General features: G+C 26.1%; 1 protein-coding gene across 1 annotated transcript; it reads right to left on the minus strand.

The window, feature by feature from the left end:
- LOC145848013 (formylglycine-generating enzyme-like) lies at positions 1-17,470 on the minus strand. The gene is made up of 7 exons (XM_082953792.1): positions 17,385-17,470; positions 12,641-12,797; positions 10,968-11,216; positions 7,012-7,179; positions 4,347-4,533; positions 2,568-2,627; positions 1-152 (listed from the first exon to the last, which is right to left on the minus strand). Exons 1-7 carry the CDS (start codon positions 17,449-17,451, stop codon positions 15-17), a joined length of 1,026 nt encoding a protein of 341 aa, XP_082809918.1. The 5' UTR covers positions 17,452-17,470; the 3' UTR covers positions 1-14.
- Between the last annotated feature and the right edge of the window lie 226 nt (positions 17,471-17,696).

Here is a 17,696-nt window from a genome sequence, read left to right on the forward strand (position 1 = left end):
TTTATGTTGTTTTATCACAGTTCGTTATTCATATAACTACGGACGAGATACGATGGTAATTTATCAGCAGCACATCTAAATCCTAAATTTGAAGCTGAACTATCTGCCGTATTTTCACCTCTAGCAGAACATCTATGACGATAGCAGAATTTCTAGAACAGTAAAATATATATTGGATAATAATAAAAAACCCTTAAAAGTGTTTATTATAATAAAGGCTCTATCATGAACACGTTACTTAATTTAAAAAACAACTTTTGCACTACAGAGACTAGAATGTTAAGGTGTAGCTAAACTGTGTTTTATTATTAAAAAATACTTTTAAAAGATGTAACAATACAAAATTAGTAGGTACACAAATGACACATTCATCACGTTTAATAATTATGTAGCGGCGGCTATATTGCATTGATTTCTCATTTCATTATTTAAAAGAAATAAGTAAAAAAATGGTTTCTAAAACACTATAAAGACTGTGTGCGACTGAAATACATCATTTTTTGTAGAAGTAATTCTGCGTTTTTTTTTTTTTTTTGTCGTTCTGTATTATTTGTTAAAACCTTTTATATAACTCGAGTTTACTTGAGTAGTTGTATATTGAAATAGCTTTGCACTTCATTATTATGTTATAGACTAGTAGGTATTTCTACTATTTTGTGGCATTTTTTTAATATAAATAACAAACAAAGATAGACTCGCACTGTGCTAAAGATATCTAGGGTAGTTAAGACCATGATTACCCGCTCTAGTCATATTAGTTATAAGGATACTGCATCCTCAATAGACTTTGAATCTGACACACCAACCAAAGAGAGAAGAGGCGATATTAAATTTAATTACATCAGAATAATAACGTCCTCGGCTGTTTTTCTATCCATCAAACAGAAAAAGTAAAAGTTACTAGGAGTGTACTGGATCCTAACAAACAACAAAACAGTTTTACGCCAATGTCAGACTTAGAGCATAACGTAAATTATCAGGCTTGCACGTTAGATTTGATGTACCCAAGAATTGCTGGAATACAACAAGCTAGCGCGGTGTACATTAAGACGCAAGACGAGATAGAAAGTCTTAGTCAAATATACTAAAAAGAGAAACGCATAACCGCTAAGAAAGTCAGCGCACAAATGCGTTACGCAATGAATTGTGAGCATTAATGACGCAATCATTGTCAAGCAGTAATTATAACAGTCCTTGAGAAAAGTATTAAAGATATCGTTTTTTTAATAGTAAAATAATAATTTAACTGTTGTTTACATCATTTTATTACTACTTGCTATCAGTAATTATTCCTAAACAGATTCCTTAATAAATTCAAGTTTAAAACTCCAGAATATCTAGTGTAAGTTTTTTATCTACCATTAAAAGTACATAAGACTTTTTTTTTATTTTTTGCTCTTCATCAACAACTCCAGAACATCTAGTGTAAGTTTCAAATTATGACCTCATGGCCCCCCTTTGGCCCCTTTGCTGCTCATGGCCCCTAAAGGGCCACTTGGCCCACTTTGGGAAACCCTGCTCTATTCAATATTATCGCAGCGAGAAATTATATTTTGAATAAGTCAAAAATAATGCTAAGCAAATTTATAATCTCCTCCGATTTAAAACTTAACCTAACTTCAAGTCAGACTTACACTTTCTAAGTAAAAACAGTATTTAAGTATGTTTAATATAACTAAAATAAAATACTAAAACTTTTTATTACCTACAACTTATACAGGTAGTCTGCAGCGCAACAAAGAATATTGAAACCGAGTCAAAAGTAGTTATAGGTATCTTAAAACTTTGGCTATACAATGATGTTTAGTAGGTTTAATTTTTATTTATTGTTTGGATTAATTTAGTTAATATAAAACAAAATAGACAGTTTTTATTTATCAATAACTTCTTTTTCAGTTAGGATATTAACTAGCAAGAAGTTAACTTATTTTAGTAGATTTTACAAATAGTAAATTTAATATAAAGATACTCAGAACTACTACTATTAAAATATGGTAACAAGAAAAAAAAAAGCACCTAGTTACAGTTTAAAGGTGTAAATATGAAATTATCCAAAACAACTTATATTAAGTAGTCCTATCATTGTCAATTTTTACTTAGAGTTTAACTGATTGTAGAAAACTTTAATAGCTGCTCACTTTACATATCTTGGTTGATTTTTAATAGGCATGTTCTTACTCATATTTAAAAATGAAAAAAAAAATTAAAATTTTGGTTAATGAGTTTGAAATGTATAAGTAAAAACTTAAACTTCTTTCCAGAAAAACAATGCTTATTAGTTTTTTTATTTACATATTGAAATAAAGAAGATAAGATTTAATATGAATTTTTTTCCTCATATATTCTTTGAATATTGGTATCTTTAGAAAAGTTTCATATTTTAAAACACTATAAGCATTGTTTAGTAATTTAAGTCAGGATAGAACCTAAAGCATAAAATATATAAATATTAAACCAAGCATTTTTTTTTAAATGAGTAATTTTGCGGTCGCGTTTCTGAAGGTTACTGAAAAAAAACTTAATATAAAAAAAATTGTAAGGCTTTTTAAATATTTCAAACTTTATACCTTGCTACACATAAATGAGCCTCCCTTTTTGACCTTCGCTTTTCCTGAGACTGGTCCGTCCTTTTAAAGTTCATTTGTAAAAAATAAATATAACATAATCAAACTTAATTATTTGGGTTTAACAAAATCATATAAAACTTCCGCCACAATTCAAACAGGGTAAAATACTTTTGCAACGAAGTAACACTTTTTGTAAATACTGTACAATATAAAAATGAAGCATCTGTTAGTCATTAACAGCAACCATTTAAGTATTAAACCGGTTTGCTTGAATCATAAGTTTTAGGTGATATTCTCTGCCTGATGAACTCCAATAAGAACGGTACCGACCATGGACTGCTGTGATATTGTTCTTGATGGTCAAGTGGTGCAGTCGATTTCTAAATGTGTGGTGGTGAATTTTTTTTTCCTGCAGATACCCGTAAAAACACTAGCGGGTTACTAGTTAAAATAAATAACAATAATTGAAAAAAAAACATTAGTTTTCAAACTTAGGCAGTCTTTCTTATGAGTCTTGTGTTTTTAGATGTTATGGGAGGGCTTCTTAAACTTTCTTGTAAACGTCTTAAGTAAAATCATTACTATTTAAGAAAATTACTGTCTTGTACTGTTATTAGAACACTTAAATAAACCTATTTTGAGCTTGTGATTAAACCTAAAAATATCGATACTTTTTTGTAAAATTGAATTAAGAAATGCTAAACTATTTCGAAACTAATAAAAAATGTATGCTAGATTTTGTGTTTTTAGTTCTGAGAGAATCAAAAAAAAAAAAACTAACACGAACCATTTTAAAACTTTTAAGTATATACGCATAAAAAATTAAAAAATTAAATAAAGAAAAATTAATTTAAAAACTAATATTTTCAGTTCAAATTATTTAAATATAAAAAAGCAGATTAAGCCTCCTTTTCGCTATTCTAACTGTTAGCTAACAGGAAGATCCCACCTTTGCCTTTACAACATGATCTTATCTCGTAAAGTTTTATGCGAGCATTCAGACAGTTTTCACCGCTTAAGAAAATTCTAGGTAGTTTTTGAAATAAAAGCAACCTAAGTTATATTTACATATCTACAGTTTAATAGGATCTTTATTGAAGGCGCAAAGTAAAAAAGCAAAAGAAGGCTATTTCACCAAAAATCTACTACCTCTTTCATTTTTTTACCAATTATCCTTATACTTTTAAACTTAGTCCTTAAAAAATATTCTAATACCACTAGTATGTTTTTTTTTAATTGATAATGTTTTTTATCTAAAAATTATTCTTTTAAACATTATTATATTTTAAAACTTAAATCTTTTAAACTAATTAAGAAATGATTCCTAAAAATTTGAAGTTTCTGGCTTAAAAAATATTTAAGTAGATAGAACTTTTTTTTTTATTTAAGAAAAAAAAAACTATGAAAAAGTTACGTTCGTATCAAAAATTTTTTATGAAATGACAATATTTCAAAAAATTATTAAAACTTATGTTTTATAAATATAGACTGCCTTATATTTAATACTTGAGCTAAAATATAAGCCTAAATGTTAAATAAATAAAAAAGCACTTTCCCCCTCATATGGCCGTAAAATTTGATCATTTAAAGCCAATTTAGAAACACTTTACACTTGAAGCAAAACTTTGCATACATTACTGCAAAATAAATAAATGTTCAACAATTTTACTTATACTTTTAAGATAACAAACACAGTTAGTTTATTTTCAAATCAAAATTATACGTTGTTAAGTTATATAAAGCTTTGTTCATTTATCAAGTTATTAATAAACAACTAACAGATTTCCAGGTATCAGATTGTCTTGAGTGATCTTTAGTCCACCAATCATTAACCCATTCCCAAACATTACCAACGGAATTGTACAAACCAAATTTATTAGCAGGGAAACTATCTACTGGACTTGTTGCTACATAACCGTCTTCGGCAGTATTTCCTTCAGGAAATTCCCCTTGCCAAGTGTTCGCACTATTGTAAAAATTTTAACTTTAATTTTTTATGCTATGAATTAAAAATATTAAAACTATAATTGTCATTATTTTGCTTTAATAACATAATTATATTAGAAAAAGTGTAAATAAGTTTAAAAAATATTTGTTTAACACGCGCGAGAATAGATATTTACCCCTTTTACATGATTGCAAAAGAGTTTTTGAAAAAACTTTCCAGGTTTTCTGAACTTATTCCAGATTTTTGAAATTACAAGTTTTTTTTGTCAATTTTTGGTACAAAATTATTTTTAAGGTAAAAAACTGTCTTAATAGAAAAAATATTGAAAAGATAATGTAATTCTGTTTTAAATGTGTTTTATGATTATAAGTAACACAAAACTATTGTACATGATACATTTTCCGTACCTATTCAAACATTAAAATAATTTACATTTAAGTATTGCTTAAGTTTTAAGTTTTTCCAGGCTTTTAATGACTTTAGTTCAAAACTATCCATGTGACATTTTGCGACCTTGTTTCATACTCATTTTGTCTCATCAGACAGAAATAATCACAATGAATCATTGTATAAGTCAAACCGAAAATAGTTTTACAATCGCACTGAAGCTTCATTTTGTGAGTTTCAATCAGAAAAGTATGACACTGCTAAATCATCTTTAATATAGTCTGGTCAGTTTCAATGTGGGATTAGAGTAAACGCTCGTTATTTTTTTTAAGATTAAGAACTTTATTTATGTTTTAATTGAAATAGTGCTTAAAATAGACTTAACTAATAACAATTTTTTTTTTAACTTATTATAAATTTTACTTCAAAATTGTGATTTTAAGCCAAGAGTCAACAAAACATTAATAAAACTCAAAGTCGCTGAAAATTTCAAAATCTAATTTGTTTAAGTAAATTTAACAGTCAAGATTTAAACGGATTTAAGAACTATTTTTAAAAAAATTCAAAAAATTTTTCTAAGTTGAATTAAGAACTATCTAAACATTTTTTTAAATTTAACCCAATTATCGAAAAAACTCAATGAAAAAGTCAAAAAAACCTATTTTGTACTATTATTATATTCTGGTTCAAGTTTTGTCTGCTTTTCAGTTTATTAATAAAAATTTGTTTCTATGTCTGCATGAGTTCATTAATTCCGTTCTTTTGTTGATGCAATTTGTACAAGATTCAAATATTTTATATAGTATAAATTTTACTTCAAAAAAACGTTATCATAAAGTTTAAGAGTATAGCGGGGAGGGGGCTAAACCACCTTTTTCACAAGTTTGTCTTATTTTATTGAGTTTTAACTAAGCTACAAGTTGCTTTTTACAGATTTTCAAAGCTCAAAATAACTTTTGAAATATAGTCAATCAAAGTCGGAGACTACAATAGGTTCCTTATGGGAGGCGCAAAACAAAATTACGAATACTTTAAGTCACTAAAAATATATCTTCTTCTACGTTTTTTGAGATAAACACCTCGAACTTTCAGTATTTATTTCGGCGATCATCAACAAAGTTGAGATATTTTATGCCATCGATAATAAACAATGAACTTCAGCTCAAACTTTCAGGAAATGTTTCTTGCAATACTTTGAAAACTCTGTCAGAAAAATTTTTTTTTTTTAATGACAAAGAACAAAAAAAATATTACAAGGAACAGTTCCAGAAATTTTGAAGTAATTTTCTCAAAAAACGTAGGAGAAGATATATTTTTAGTGAAAAAGATTTTTTTAGTTTCACCCTTCCATAAGGAACGTATTTGAACGGCTATATCTCAAAAATTGTTTTGAGTTTTAAAAATCTGTAAAAACCAACATGTAGCTTATATAAAATAAACAAAACAAGATAATACTGTGAAAAATGTGATTTCCCCCCTATGCCCTTAATGTGCGATATGTATAATATTATGAATACAATAAGGTACTACATTAAATTTTGACACGATAGAGCCATCAATTTAACAGAATGTTATATTTTAAAAACAATTGCGAGTTCTAACTGGGATAGCTTCAAATTTCCACTACTGTTTTTGAATTGCTTGAAAATCATGCAAATAGTTTGCATATTTGCTGAGTCAGCAAAATATTTTTTAATCAAATTAGTTAGCTTCCCCTGATAAAACTGAAAAAAATTTTATCCAAAAACTTTCTAAAATAAAATAAGCTGATTATATTTATAAACATTTTTAATGCTGTTTTAAGTCTTAATGAATAAAAGCAAGAATTTACTTTTTTTAAACTGTATCATTCAAATAAATCCAAGTTTATGTTAATTAAACTGTAAAGGTTATATAAGTGAATAAGTATACATCTATAGTATTGTTCAAATTAGTTTTTTTATACAAGGCGACTGGTTTATCGTTTTTATTTGTGGCACTTGAATTTTATCTTCATTTTATATTGTCAATATATCAATTTTGAAAACATACAGCATCAAAAATAAGAAATAAAAAATGTTTAAAATTAACCCTTTCATCTTCAAAACTTGTTAAATATGTTTAACTTACTAATGATTTCCTTTTGGCATGAATTTATTACCCCAAGGATACAACCTGTCATCAAGACCACCTCTACTCCCTTTTTCCCATTCCGATTCTGTTGGAAGTCGCTTTTCTGCCCATTTACAAAAAGCTACAGCATCATTCCAAGATACATGGACAACTGGATGATTTAACCTTTTTGAAAGGTTTCTAAATTATTTAAACTTACTTATTCATTTTATGTTTATAATTATCTAAAAATAAAAATTGTAAAAAAAATTTACTTTTTTTTAATCAGAAACCAACAACCATTAAGGTTTTTTTTTATTAAACGCTGTAAGTATTATTGTTAAATCTGATACTAAAAGGGTTCCACTCAAGCTTAAAAAATATTTAGTAAAAATTTGATATACACTAATTTTTGTATAAAGTTTTCTACACAAACGTATACATGGTAATCTACTAATCATAAACTATTCTTTTAATTAAAAAAATAAAATATAAATCTATTGTCTCCTGAAATTGTAAATCTAAAATCTTGAAGTTTAGGAAAATATTGATTAAATCATTTGTATGAGGCTACAGATTAAAAATGTTTGCTTATAAATTTATACTTCCACAACTCGAAAAAAAAAATCTCTTTTGTGATTAATTTAGTTCTTTTATATAATTTAATTTGTCATTATTGATAAAAATATAATTAGCTGTTTAAATTTTATCCCGTAATTAAAAACTTATAAGTTAGTGACTATTTTCGTGTGACAGATGTTATATACTTTTCCACAAGAAATTATTTAAAAACTTACTAAAAACAGTTTACTATCATTTGTAATCCGAGACCATTTCTAACCCGATCATTTCTATCCGAATTATTTTTAACCCGGTCATATCTAATCCGATCGTTCCAATTACATCGTTTCTAACCCAACTATTTATAACCCGATCATATCTAACCCTATCGTTTCTAACACGATCAGTAATTTTTATTTTGTTTTAGGATTTATTTTAAACACTATATATTTAAAAAGAAATACACTAAACCAAATTGATCTTATATTATAATATTGTTCACTTTATCTTCACCAAAACTAAGTGTTTAAAAAGTTTTAACACAAATGAGTTTTTAATAATAAATTTATTTTAACTAGTTATAATTTCAAATTGCTTCCCTTATTCTGACGTTTTTCTTAATATTAACCTACTTAAGTCGAACTTGTTTCTGATTTAAAATAATTACTATATTGTATTATGTTTCTAAAAGTTTTGCTTTGATTAATTCTCAAAGGAAGCTTATTTAATTATATTTAAGTTTTATCTATTTGTCATTTAAGTAACTAGAATATTATTTTAACACAAAAGAACTTTAAATTAAATTGTTACAAATGAAATAAAAACAAATTATACAGTAATCTTCCTTTATTCTACCAACATATGTTTCTGTGTGTCAACGAATCAACACACTTCAACTGGGTTCTGTAAAAAAATAATTACTGTAATGAGAGAATAGAAGCATAGAATAAAGTAGGTGTATATATGTTTTCATTAAAATAAGATATATTCTACAGATAATAGTTATTAATAGGTGAAATACTTGAATACCTACTTTATTCTATTCCCTCATTACAGTAATTATTTTTTTACAGAACCCAGTTGAAGTGTGTTGATTCGTTGACACACAGAAACATATGTTGGTAGAATAAAGGAAGATTACTGTATAATTTGTTTTTATTTATTTATATTCCAGTGAAGTTACTTTACTAGGATCTTTTATTAGCAAACAATTAAAACTATATTTTGAACAGTTACAAATGAAATATTCAGATACAAAGATATCTATATTACAGTCTATAAGCTGTGCTGTAAGTCTAGCGCAACCGTTGTATAGTTGTTGACTAATATATTACTTTTTTAAAGTCAGTTAGTTTAGCTTACACATGCAAGCTTAAAAACTTGCACAAATGTTTCTAAAACTTGCACAAACATATTTAGATAATGGAATATAAAGAAACATTAAACGTCCTTTAACACTTTTGCTTTATTAAGTGAAAAATCAGAACTTTGAAATATAACAACTTAAACAGATTTATTTATTATCATAACAAAACCGAGGATTATCAAATTTCGTGTGGGTTATCTTCCTAAAAAATCTACTAAGTTTACATAATATCCAAAAATTTTTAATTAAAATACATAAATTAGTAACTTAGTCAGTATATGTATTTTTTTTTACTATTAGATTCATTTTATAAAAAAGAAGAGTTTTTTCCATTCATAATGAAGAAAAACATTTAAAAATTTATGTTTTGATTTCAGATATCTGAAGAGTTCTTAATTATGCTGCTTGTAAAACCTAGAAAAGATTGGAAAACAAACTTAAACAGTTAAGGGCATAGGGAGACAGAATTATAATTTTAAAAATTATGCATGCTATTAAAATTGATGTTGACTTATAGTCTATACCAGGGTTTCCCAAAGTGGGCCAAGTGGCCCCCTAGGGGGCCATGACAGATACTCAGGGGGCCATGAGCAGCAAAGGGGAAGAGGGGTGGCCATGAGCAGTAAAGGAGCCACAGGGGGGCCATGAGGCCATAACTTGAAACTTACACTAGATATTCTTGAGTTGCAGACGAAGAGCAAAAAAAAAAAAAAAAAAAAAAGGTCTAATCGGTATTTCATCGTAGTTTATGAATAATCTATATGTTGAAGGGGGCCATAACTTTTTCAAACTCTTTAAAGGGGGCCATTAGCAAAAAAGTTTGGGAAACCCTGGTCTATACTGATGACTTAGCATCTGTTGTCATATTGTATATAGATGAAAAAGTTGGACTCACCAAAGGAAATGTTACTTTGCTTGATCTATAAATACAAAACAGAATAGAGGTACCAGTCCCTTCTGTCTTGTGAAGAACAAAATAATAGAGATTCACAAGTTGCAATCAGCTGGCTTACAAATTTATTAGTGACAGTGTCTACAAACTCATAATCTTTTAGTGCCATGCTTTTGGAAGGACTTTTAGCCTAGACCTCTATAATACAATTGATAAGCTCTTAAAAAAATAGTACAATAAACTGTGTGTTTTTCAAAAAACATATTCTGAAAACGCACAACCACCAAGTATATCCTACACAGCTACTTGTGTTCCATTTAGACAGAAGTCAAAAATTTACCTTTCCAACACAAGTAAAGCTGAGATTGATAGTGTGTTAAGCTCCTTCAGAAAATTAACATAAGGTACAATAAACACCAGACTCTACAAACAAAGTTCTGTATAAGAAAGCAGAAAGGGCTCACGCTTACTAATATTTTTTGAATCGTCTTACCGCACATGCCCTCTCAAAGTGTCTTAACAATAGTTGCAGAGATGTCTACCACACAGAAAGTGAACATAGTTTTTGTTTTGTTTTTAAGTTCTTGAAAATAAACAATAGATATATTTCACTATTCATAATAATTTAAGATGTTTTTCATCCTCTTCTATTACTTACCGTAAGCAACCTCCAGGGTTGCAACAGATAAAGCTAAAAACTATTTCCCAACTTTTCTAAATCAAATTTTTAATTAAAAACGATTGAAAAATACATAAGCAAAGACTTGAAAAATCAATTAAGAAAACAAAACTTTTTGAAAATAATGTTAGCAAAATGCATTTTTTTTAGTGATAATTAACTTTCTTACTAAAAGCATGTTTATATCAAATTTTTTGACTTTTGTCTAGTAATTTTCCTGACTTTTCCAGATTTTCCTGACTTTGTATCAAACCTGAATCTTTTGAGTTGCAATGGTATTACATAATTTTGATGACGTTTTTAAAAACTATAATTCTGTTTTTCTTTTATTTTTAGAAATAAACAGACTTTCTTTTCTGACAACATTTTTTCTTAAAATCTTGATACTTTATAGTTTTTTAGAGCTTGTATTAGTTACTTTAAAAAATATTTATACAACTAAATAGTTAACTGTTAATAAAATAATAAAATATAACCTATTAAAAATATTGGAATCTGGTCCTTCTGGTTTATACCAAATCGCATGCTTTACAGGTAACCACCAAGGTGCACCTTGGACAGCTTGTGTAATGCTTTTTGAAATTTCTTCACTCAAAAGTATATTTAAAACAAATGATGTATTGAAAACTTCAGCTTCAGTTTTGTATCCTGTATTTTCAACAAACAATCCAAACTCTAAGTTTGAAACTTCATACTTGTCTAAGAAAAAATTTTTCACGAAAACCCTAGAAAATGAATTCCAGTTATTTTACATTAGTATTTGTAAGATAAATTTTAGATCAAGAGCTATAAACATATTCTTAAGTCATAAGTTTAAACTTGAAAATTAACTAAAATACCGTAGCTTGGTTTACGTTGTAGCATTTCTACTTATTATATGAAGCTAAAACTTTAATTATAATAATACATTAGAAGTTAGTAGCTTTTTTTATAGACAAGCCAAATACACTACAAAGAGTTTTCAGAAGACGTAATAATTTGTTCAAACCATACTAAAAAGCTTGAAAAAAAAAAAATTTATCAATTTTAAAACATTATACATAAATTAAGACTTACTGTTTTCTTAAACTACAAATTTTATTATATTACACAAAATTAAAGTTTGCTTCTTTTCAAACAAATGTTTTTCAGCTATAAAATATGTTAAATTTCTAAATTACACAAAATAAAATTATTGTATATTATAGATTTTTTGTACCTAATCAAAGTTTCATCATTTGACACCTAAAAACTTAAAATACCCTGTTTTTCCTAACTTTCAAGTAATTTTTATTCAAAACTCCGTGTTTTTTTATAAATTTCTTAATTTTCAGGTTTTTTAGGATTCAAGGTCTTTTAATAACCATAAAGTTAGGTTAAAATTTTATAAAGCAATTATTGTTTTCATAAAATTTTTATGTAACTACAATTATATATTAATTATTTTTAATTGACACCCTAAATCAGTGGTTTTAAAAATTTTATAAAAAAAAATGTTTTTTTTGTTTATTTTCGATATAAAATTTTTATTTTTAATTTTTTTTCAATTCATTCTGACAGAATTTCCTAAATATATCAAGGAACATTTCCTGAAAACTTGAGGTAGTTATCTCAAAAAACGTAGGAGAAGATAGATTTTTAGTGAAATAGTCTATTTTTGCAGTTTTAGTTTGCACCTCCCATAAGGATCCTATTGTTGCCTCCGACTTTGACTGGTTATATCTCAAAAATTATTTTGAATTTTTAAAATCTGTAAAAAGCATCTTACAGCTTAGTAAAAACTATATAAAATAATATCAAATTTCAAAAAGATGTTTACCCCCTTTCTCAGCAAAAAAAGTGCGTACCCAAAGGGCAGAGTGTATCTAAGAAATCTGTACCTTTTTTGCAGGTTACTGCACAATCAAAGAAAACCTCAGCATAAGTCAATCAGAGCCAAGCCCTGGACTTCAAGCTTAGGTTAAGATAAAGTTCTGACCACTTTGACCATTACCTTTTTCAACCAACTGAAGAGTTTTAATAAAAACAAATGTTCCAAGTAATAGGACCAAAACTTTAATCACAAAACATAATTAAGAGAAAACTATAACAAACATCTAACAAAACAAAAAAGTATGACTAAACTAGGACTACTGAATTAAGTTTTTTAATGAAAAATAAATTAAATAACTTTCTTTTGGGACTTTCACCATCATTTGTAATTATATTGTTTGTTCCCATATTAAAATGACCTTCAGGAATTAATGACATTTTGTTGAACCGATGTACCTTTGCCTCATTTTCTATTTTTTGGAACACTTCTTTTAACTCTTGGTCTGTTTTACCATCTAAAAAAAAAATTTTTATTACACAAACTTTAAATGTTGAACCTAGTTACAACCCAATAATGCTTTACAGTATACTCACAATCTAATATTTTTAACTTTTTTGTACTTTAAATTTTTATCACTATATTTTTTATCCCTAACCCTTACCCTTGGTCGGTAAGCGGTTCTCATATTTGATTGGATTGGAATTGTGTAATGGGATTGTGTAGGGGTTTAAACTGAGAAACTTATCTTAGAATGCAAATTAAAGCCAATATTTAAGAGCAAGATTTTTAATTATTAAAGTCAAGAATTCATACAGCAAAATCTAAATTTAGTAAATTTAAATTTAAAAACTTGAAATGTCAGATTTCAAGGCCATAGGGGAGTACCATGTTTTTTACAAGTTGATCTTATTTTATAAAGTTTTTTTTTAAGCTTCAAGATACTTTTTATCGTTTTAAAAAATTTGAATTTTTTTTGAGATATGACCAGTCAAAGTCGGGCTGTGTAATAGGTTCCCTATAGGAGGGGTAAACTAAAACAGCAAAAAAAGACTATTTTATTTAAAATCTAACTCCTCCTGCATTTTTCAAGCAATCTTCTTCAAACTTTCACAGTCTAATCTTTATACAATAACAAAAAACGTTACCTGTGAATTTAAAAAACTGTTAGGTAATTTTTTTTGAAAAAAAAAAGACTTTTTTTTATATTTTGTTATCAAAATTCAAAAGTAATGCTTTTTTCTTACAATATAAGGAACATTTCCTGAAAACTTAAAGAAGATTGCTTGAAACATGAAGGAAGAAATAGATTTTTATTGATTTTTAAAGTTTCTGAGAAAATTGACCGTGAAAAATTTTTGGTCCATACTATTGTATTGGAAACTTTTTACAAAAAATAAAATGTCTCAAAAATTAAATGATATTTTTGAATTCTATAAAAACTGGCTTATAGTTTGTACTTAAAGCTTTCATATAAAAGCCAAAGTTAATTTTTATTTAAAAAAGTGTTTTATCTTCCCTATGGCCTTAAATTAATTTTGTTTATTGTTGTAGTATGAACTTTAGTAAATTGAGTTATGTAAATTAAGTTCTTATTCTTATTGTAGAGCTTTATTATCAAAATTGAACTGTTATATTAGACTTGTCAAATGCTTTTGTGTAACCCTGTATAACTTTTTTTCTATAACTTACTGTAAACTTTAAGCAACTAAGTTTAATTTTTAAATAAAAAAAAAGTATGTAAGTAAAGTTAAGTTAATACAAACGTTATATTATTCTAATAATTTAGAGCTGTAAAGGTTAAATAAACCTAAACTTATAGTATAGAGTTAAAAAGTTTAGTTTAGTCACTTTAAATGCAAAAAATCTCTTTTTATATTTTTTTAAATACTTAGTTCTTATACTTAAAAAAAAGTTTAGCTTTATGATGCTTAAATGATAAATTTAAAACTTAAGGACAAAGGTTATTTTCTAAAAAATATACTTAAACAACTTTTTCTTCATCCATAACTTGAATAAAACACCTAATTAAATACACTGCAACTAAGCTTCCTCAGTAAAATCTAAATAGTTAATTAAATGAAGCTAATGTATAGTTTAAGCAAAATATTTTAATTATAAGCTGTCAAAATTATGCAATAATTGAATAAGCTTTGCTTGCACAAAATAAAATTATAAACTTTAATTGAACTATGAAGTTAACTGAACTTTTTGATATTATTACTTACAATTATTTATAACTGTTCAAAATATAGGTTTAATTGTTTGCTAACAAAAGATCCTAGTGAAGTAACTCCACTGGAATATAAATAAAAACATATTATACAGTAATCTTCCTTTATTCTACCAACATATGTTTCTGTGTGTCAACAAATCAACACACTTCAACTGGGTTCTGTAAAAAAATAATAAAATGCTTCTATTCTCTTATTACAGTAATTATTATTTTTTTACAGAACCCAGTTGAAGTGTGTTGATTCGTTGACACACAGAAACATATGTTGGTAGAATAAAGGAAGATTACTGTATAATTTGTTTTTACAATTATTTATAACAATACAATTTTTGTTTTTTATACTAAACTAAAATTTCAATACCTTAATAAAACTTATTATAACAAAATTAAATATTCAAGTTAGAAAATAAAAACATAAATTATATAAATAAAATAAATTAAAGAATAATTATAAAAGTACAGCCTGATAAACATACAAACTAGGTTTCAATGGTTGTATAAAAATGCTTCCAGAATATTTAGCTGGAAAGAGTTTAAAACTTCAATCAATGTCAAAAAAATATGATCTTGGTTTCTAACACACTTGTGGTATCTGATCAGCATGTGCGAAAAAATCTCTGAGACTGGATTAAGGGTTCACAATAGGCCATCACCTTGACATGGGAAACAAAAATAATTATTTTGAAAAATAATAGCTAAGATTCTAGCAAATTTAGAGCTTCAAACCAATTTTTAAACTAGCTTTTACAACAGAAGTTATGACAGTTGGCGTGAGGCAATGTGAAAGTTTTTTGCACAGATCTAACTTTTATGCCTTTATAAATATAAAAGCAAGCAAGGAAAAACTTTTTAAAATTAATTTTGTTTTTACTTTTTCATAGTTTAGTAAAGGTATTTCAAAGTTTTTAAAAATACTTTAAGTTAGTAGTAAATATAAAACTTAATTTTCACTTATTTCTGTTCTAATTCTAGCAAACCTTAAAAGATTAACTATTTTCTTGACTGTAATACCACATTCATAAAAATACTCAAAAAAATTATAAATATTTAAACTTTAATAAAGTTATAAACGCATTATGAAATTATTTAGATTTTTTAACTTTTTTATATATAATGCCAATGAATTGCTCAAAAATTCTTTATAGAACTAACTATAGATTAAAGTTTTATTGATTAAGTTCTATAGAAATGTTCTTTCTCATTAATATTTTATTTCATCTAGCATTTACTAAACACTTACAAGTTGTTAGAACACAAAATTTATAAAAATTTTAATTTAGTATGTACTATTTTAAATTTTGTATAAATCTGTTTTTTGTTTAAAAAATTCATAATAAAAAAATAAAATAAAAACAAATTATACAGTAATCTTCCTTTATTCTACCAACATATGTTTTTGTGTGTCAACGAATCAACACACTTCAACTGGGTTGTTAATAGGAAAGATAACTTTTAACTGTTATCTTTCCTATTAACAACCCTGTTTAAGTGTGTTGATTTGTTGACACACAGAAACATATGTTGGTAGAATAAAGGAAGATTACTGTATAATTTGTTTTTATTTATATTCCAGTGAAGTTACTTCACTAGGATCTTTTGTTAGCAAACAATTAAACCTAAATTTTGAACAGTAATAAAAAAATATTAATAAGCTTCTACTAGTTCAATATGTCTTTTTATGATTTTTTATTTTTTTGAAAAATCAATTGGTGTAATTTTAGGCTACATAAAACAAAAGATTTTTGTTAAGATTTACAATCATTGATTTTGTACAAAATTTAATTCTCTATGTCAAGTTCAGTGTGACTCTGGCCTACTGTTAATTGGATAAACATTGAAAAAATAAATGCTTATAACTTGAATCAACAAAGAGGTTTGGCCTAGAAGCTTAAAGGGTGAGTACTTTTCTTTCTTTTTTTTTGTAATTATCTAAATATGCTGAAAGCTTTGTCTATATATTCTTTAAAAGGAAGTTTATGAAAAAATAAAAAGTTTGTCTTATGTTCTAGATATTTAAAATCTTAATATAAGTGAGTAGTTTCATACTTCTTAAATAATAATTGCTTTTTATATGTTTTTCAAAAGTTTCTATTATTTTGAAGTATTTAATATTATTGTTTATTTTGTTTGGTGTAATTAAGCACTTTCTTAGAATCAGATAAAAAAGTAGTATTTTTTAACACTTTCTTAGTTGAACTTAAATTTTAAATTCAAGTTTTTGTGAGTAAAATTTAAAAACTAGTACATCATTTTGAAAAGTTAAGTTAAAAACATTTTCATTCCAAAATATAATTTAGTTTTACTTAACTTATTAGACAAATTTTACTAACAAGGCTTAGTCAAAAGTATTTAAATATTTTTAGTTCAGTTATCTTCTTATTGAGTAGACACATCATGATAAGTAGGCATTTTTAAGCAAAAAAAATTGTGTTAATTATTTTTCTTTTGACTTCTATATATGCAATTACTGATAAGTAATAAATTTTGGGCTATTTCAAAGTAACTGCTTAGGAGAAATATTACTGTATATTGCTATTTATCGATACAATAAGCACTAGAATACACAAAGGGAGGTCAACAAAAATTTGTGCAACTTATGCAATCTGGTTTCATGGTCATTAGAATTCATCAGACAGGAACAACTACAACTAATAATTGTATCAATATAACTAACGTGCTTCAGTACATTAACACTAAAGCGTTTTATTTTTTTTAAGTCAAAAAAATTAAACAAGAAACAGTATTTAACAAATAAATTTACCAGCAATAATAATCTTTAATAAAGAAATTCATTTATGAAATATTAGCTTAACCAAAACTACTTATTTGACAAAATTAAAAACTGATAGAAACAATTGTAAAACTTACTAGAAGAAAGATAAGTGTAACTTTCTTTTGTAATAGTGACTATCAGAAATATATATTTTAAATACATATGAAACTATTAAATTTTTTCTGTATAGAATACACTTATTACAAGTATTACAAAATCTCATCAGATATATAATAAAACATCTAATACATTATTTTATAAAAAACAAAATTAATGCTACATGATATATAATTGCCACTCTTTAGTCAAAAAAAACTCTCCTGAGTGACTTTAAACTGTTTTGATTTATCCAAAAAAATAATCTATTTTAACTTTTTCAGAAATCTTAAAACTACCCTGAGCTTTTA

This window comes from Thalia democratica, unplaced genomic scaffold (genome assembly GCF_965202585.1).
Source record: "Thalia democratica unplaced genomic scaffold, ktThaDemo2.hap1.1 HAP1_SCAFFOLD_1192, whole genome shotgun sequence".
Classification (NCBI taxonomy): Eukaryota; Metazoa; Chordata; class Thaliacea; order Salpida; family Salpidae; genus Thalia; species Thalia democratica.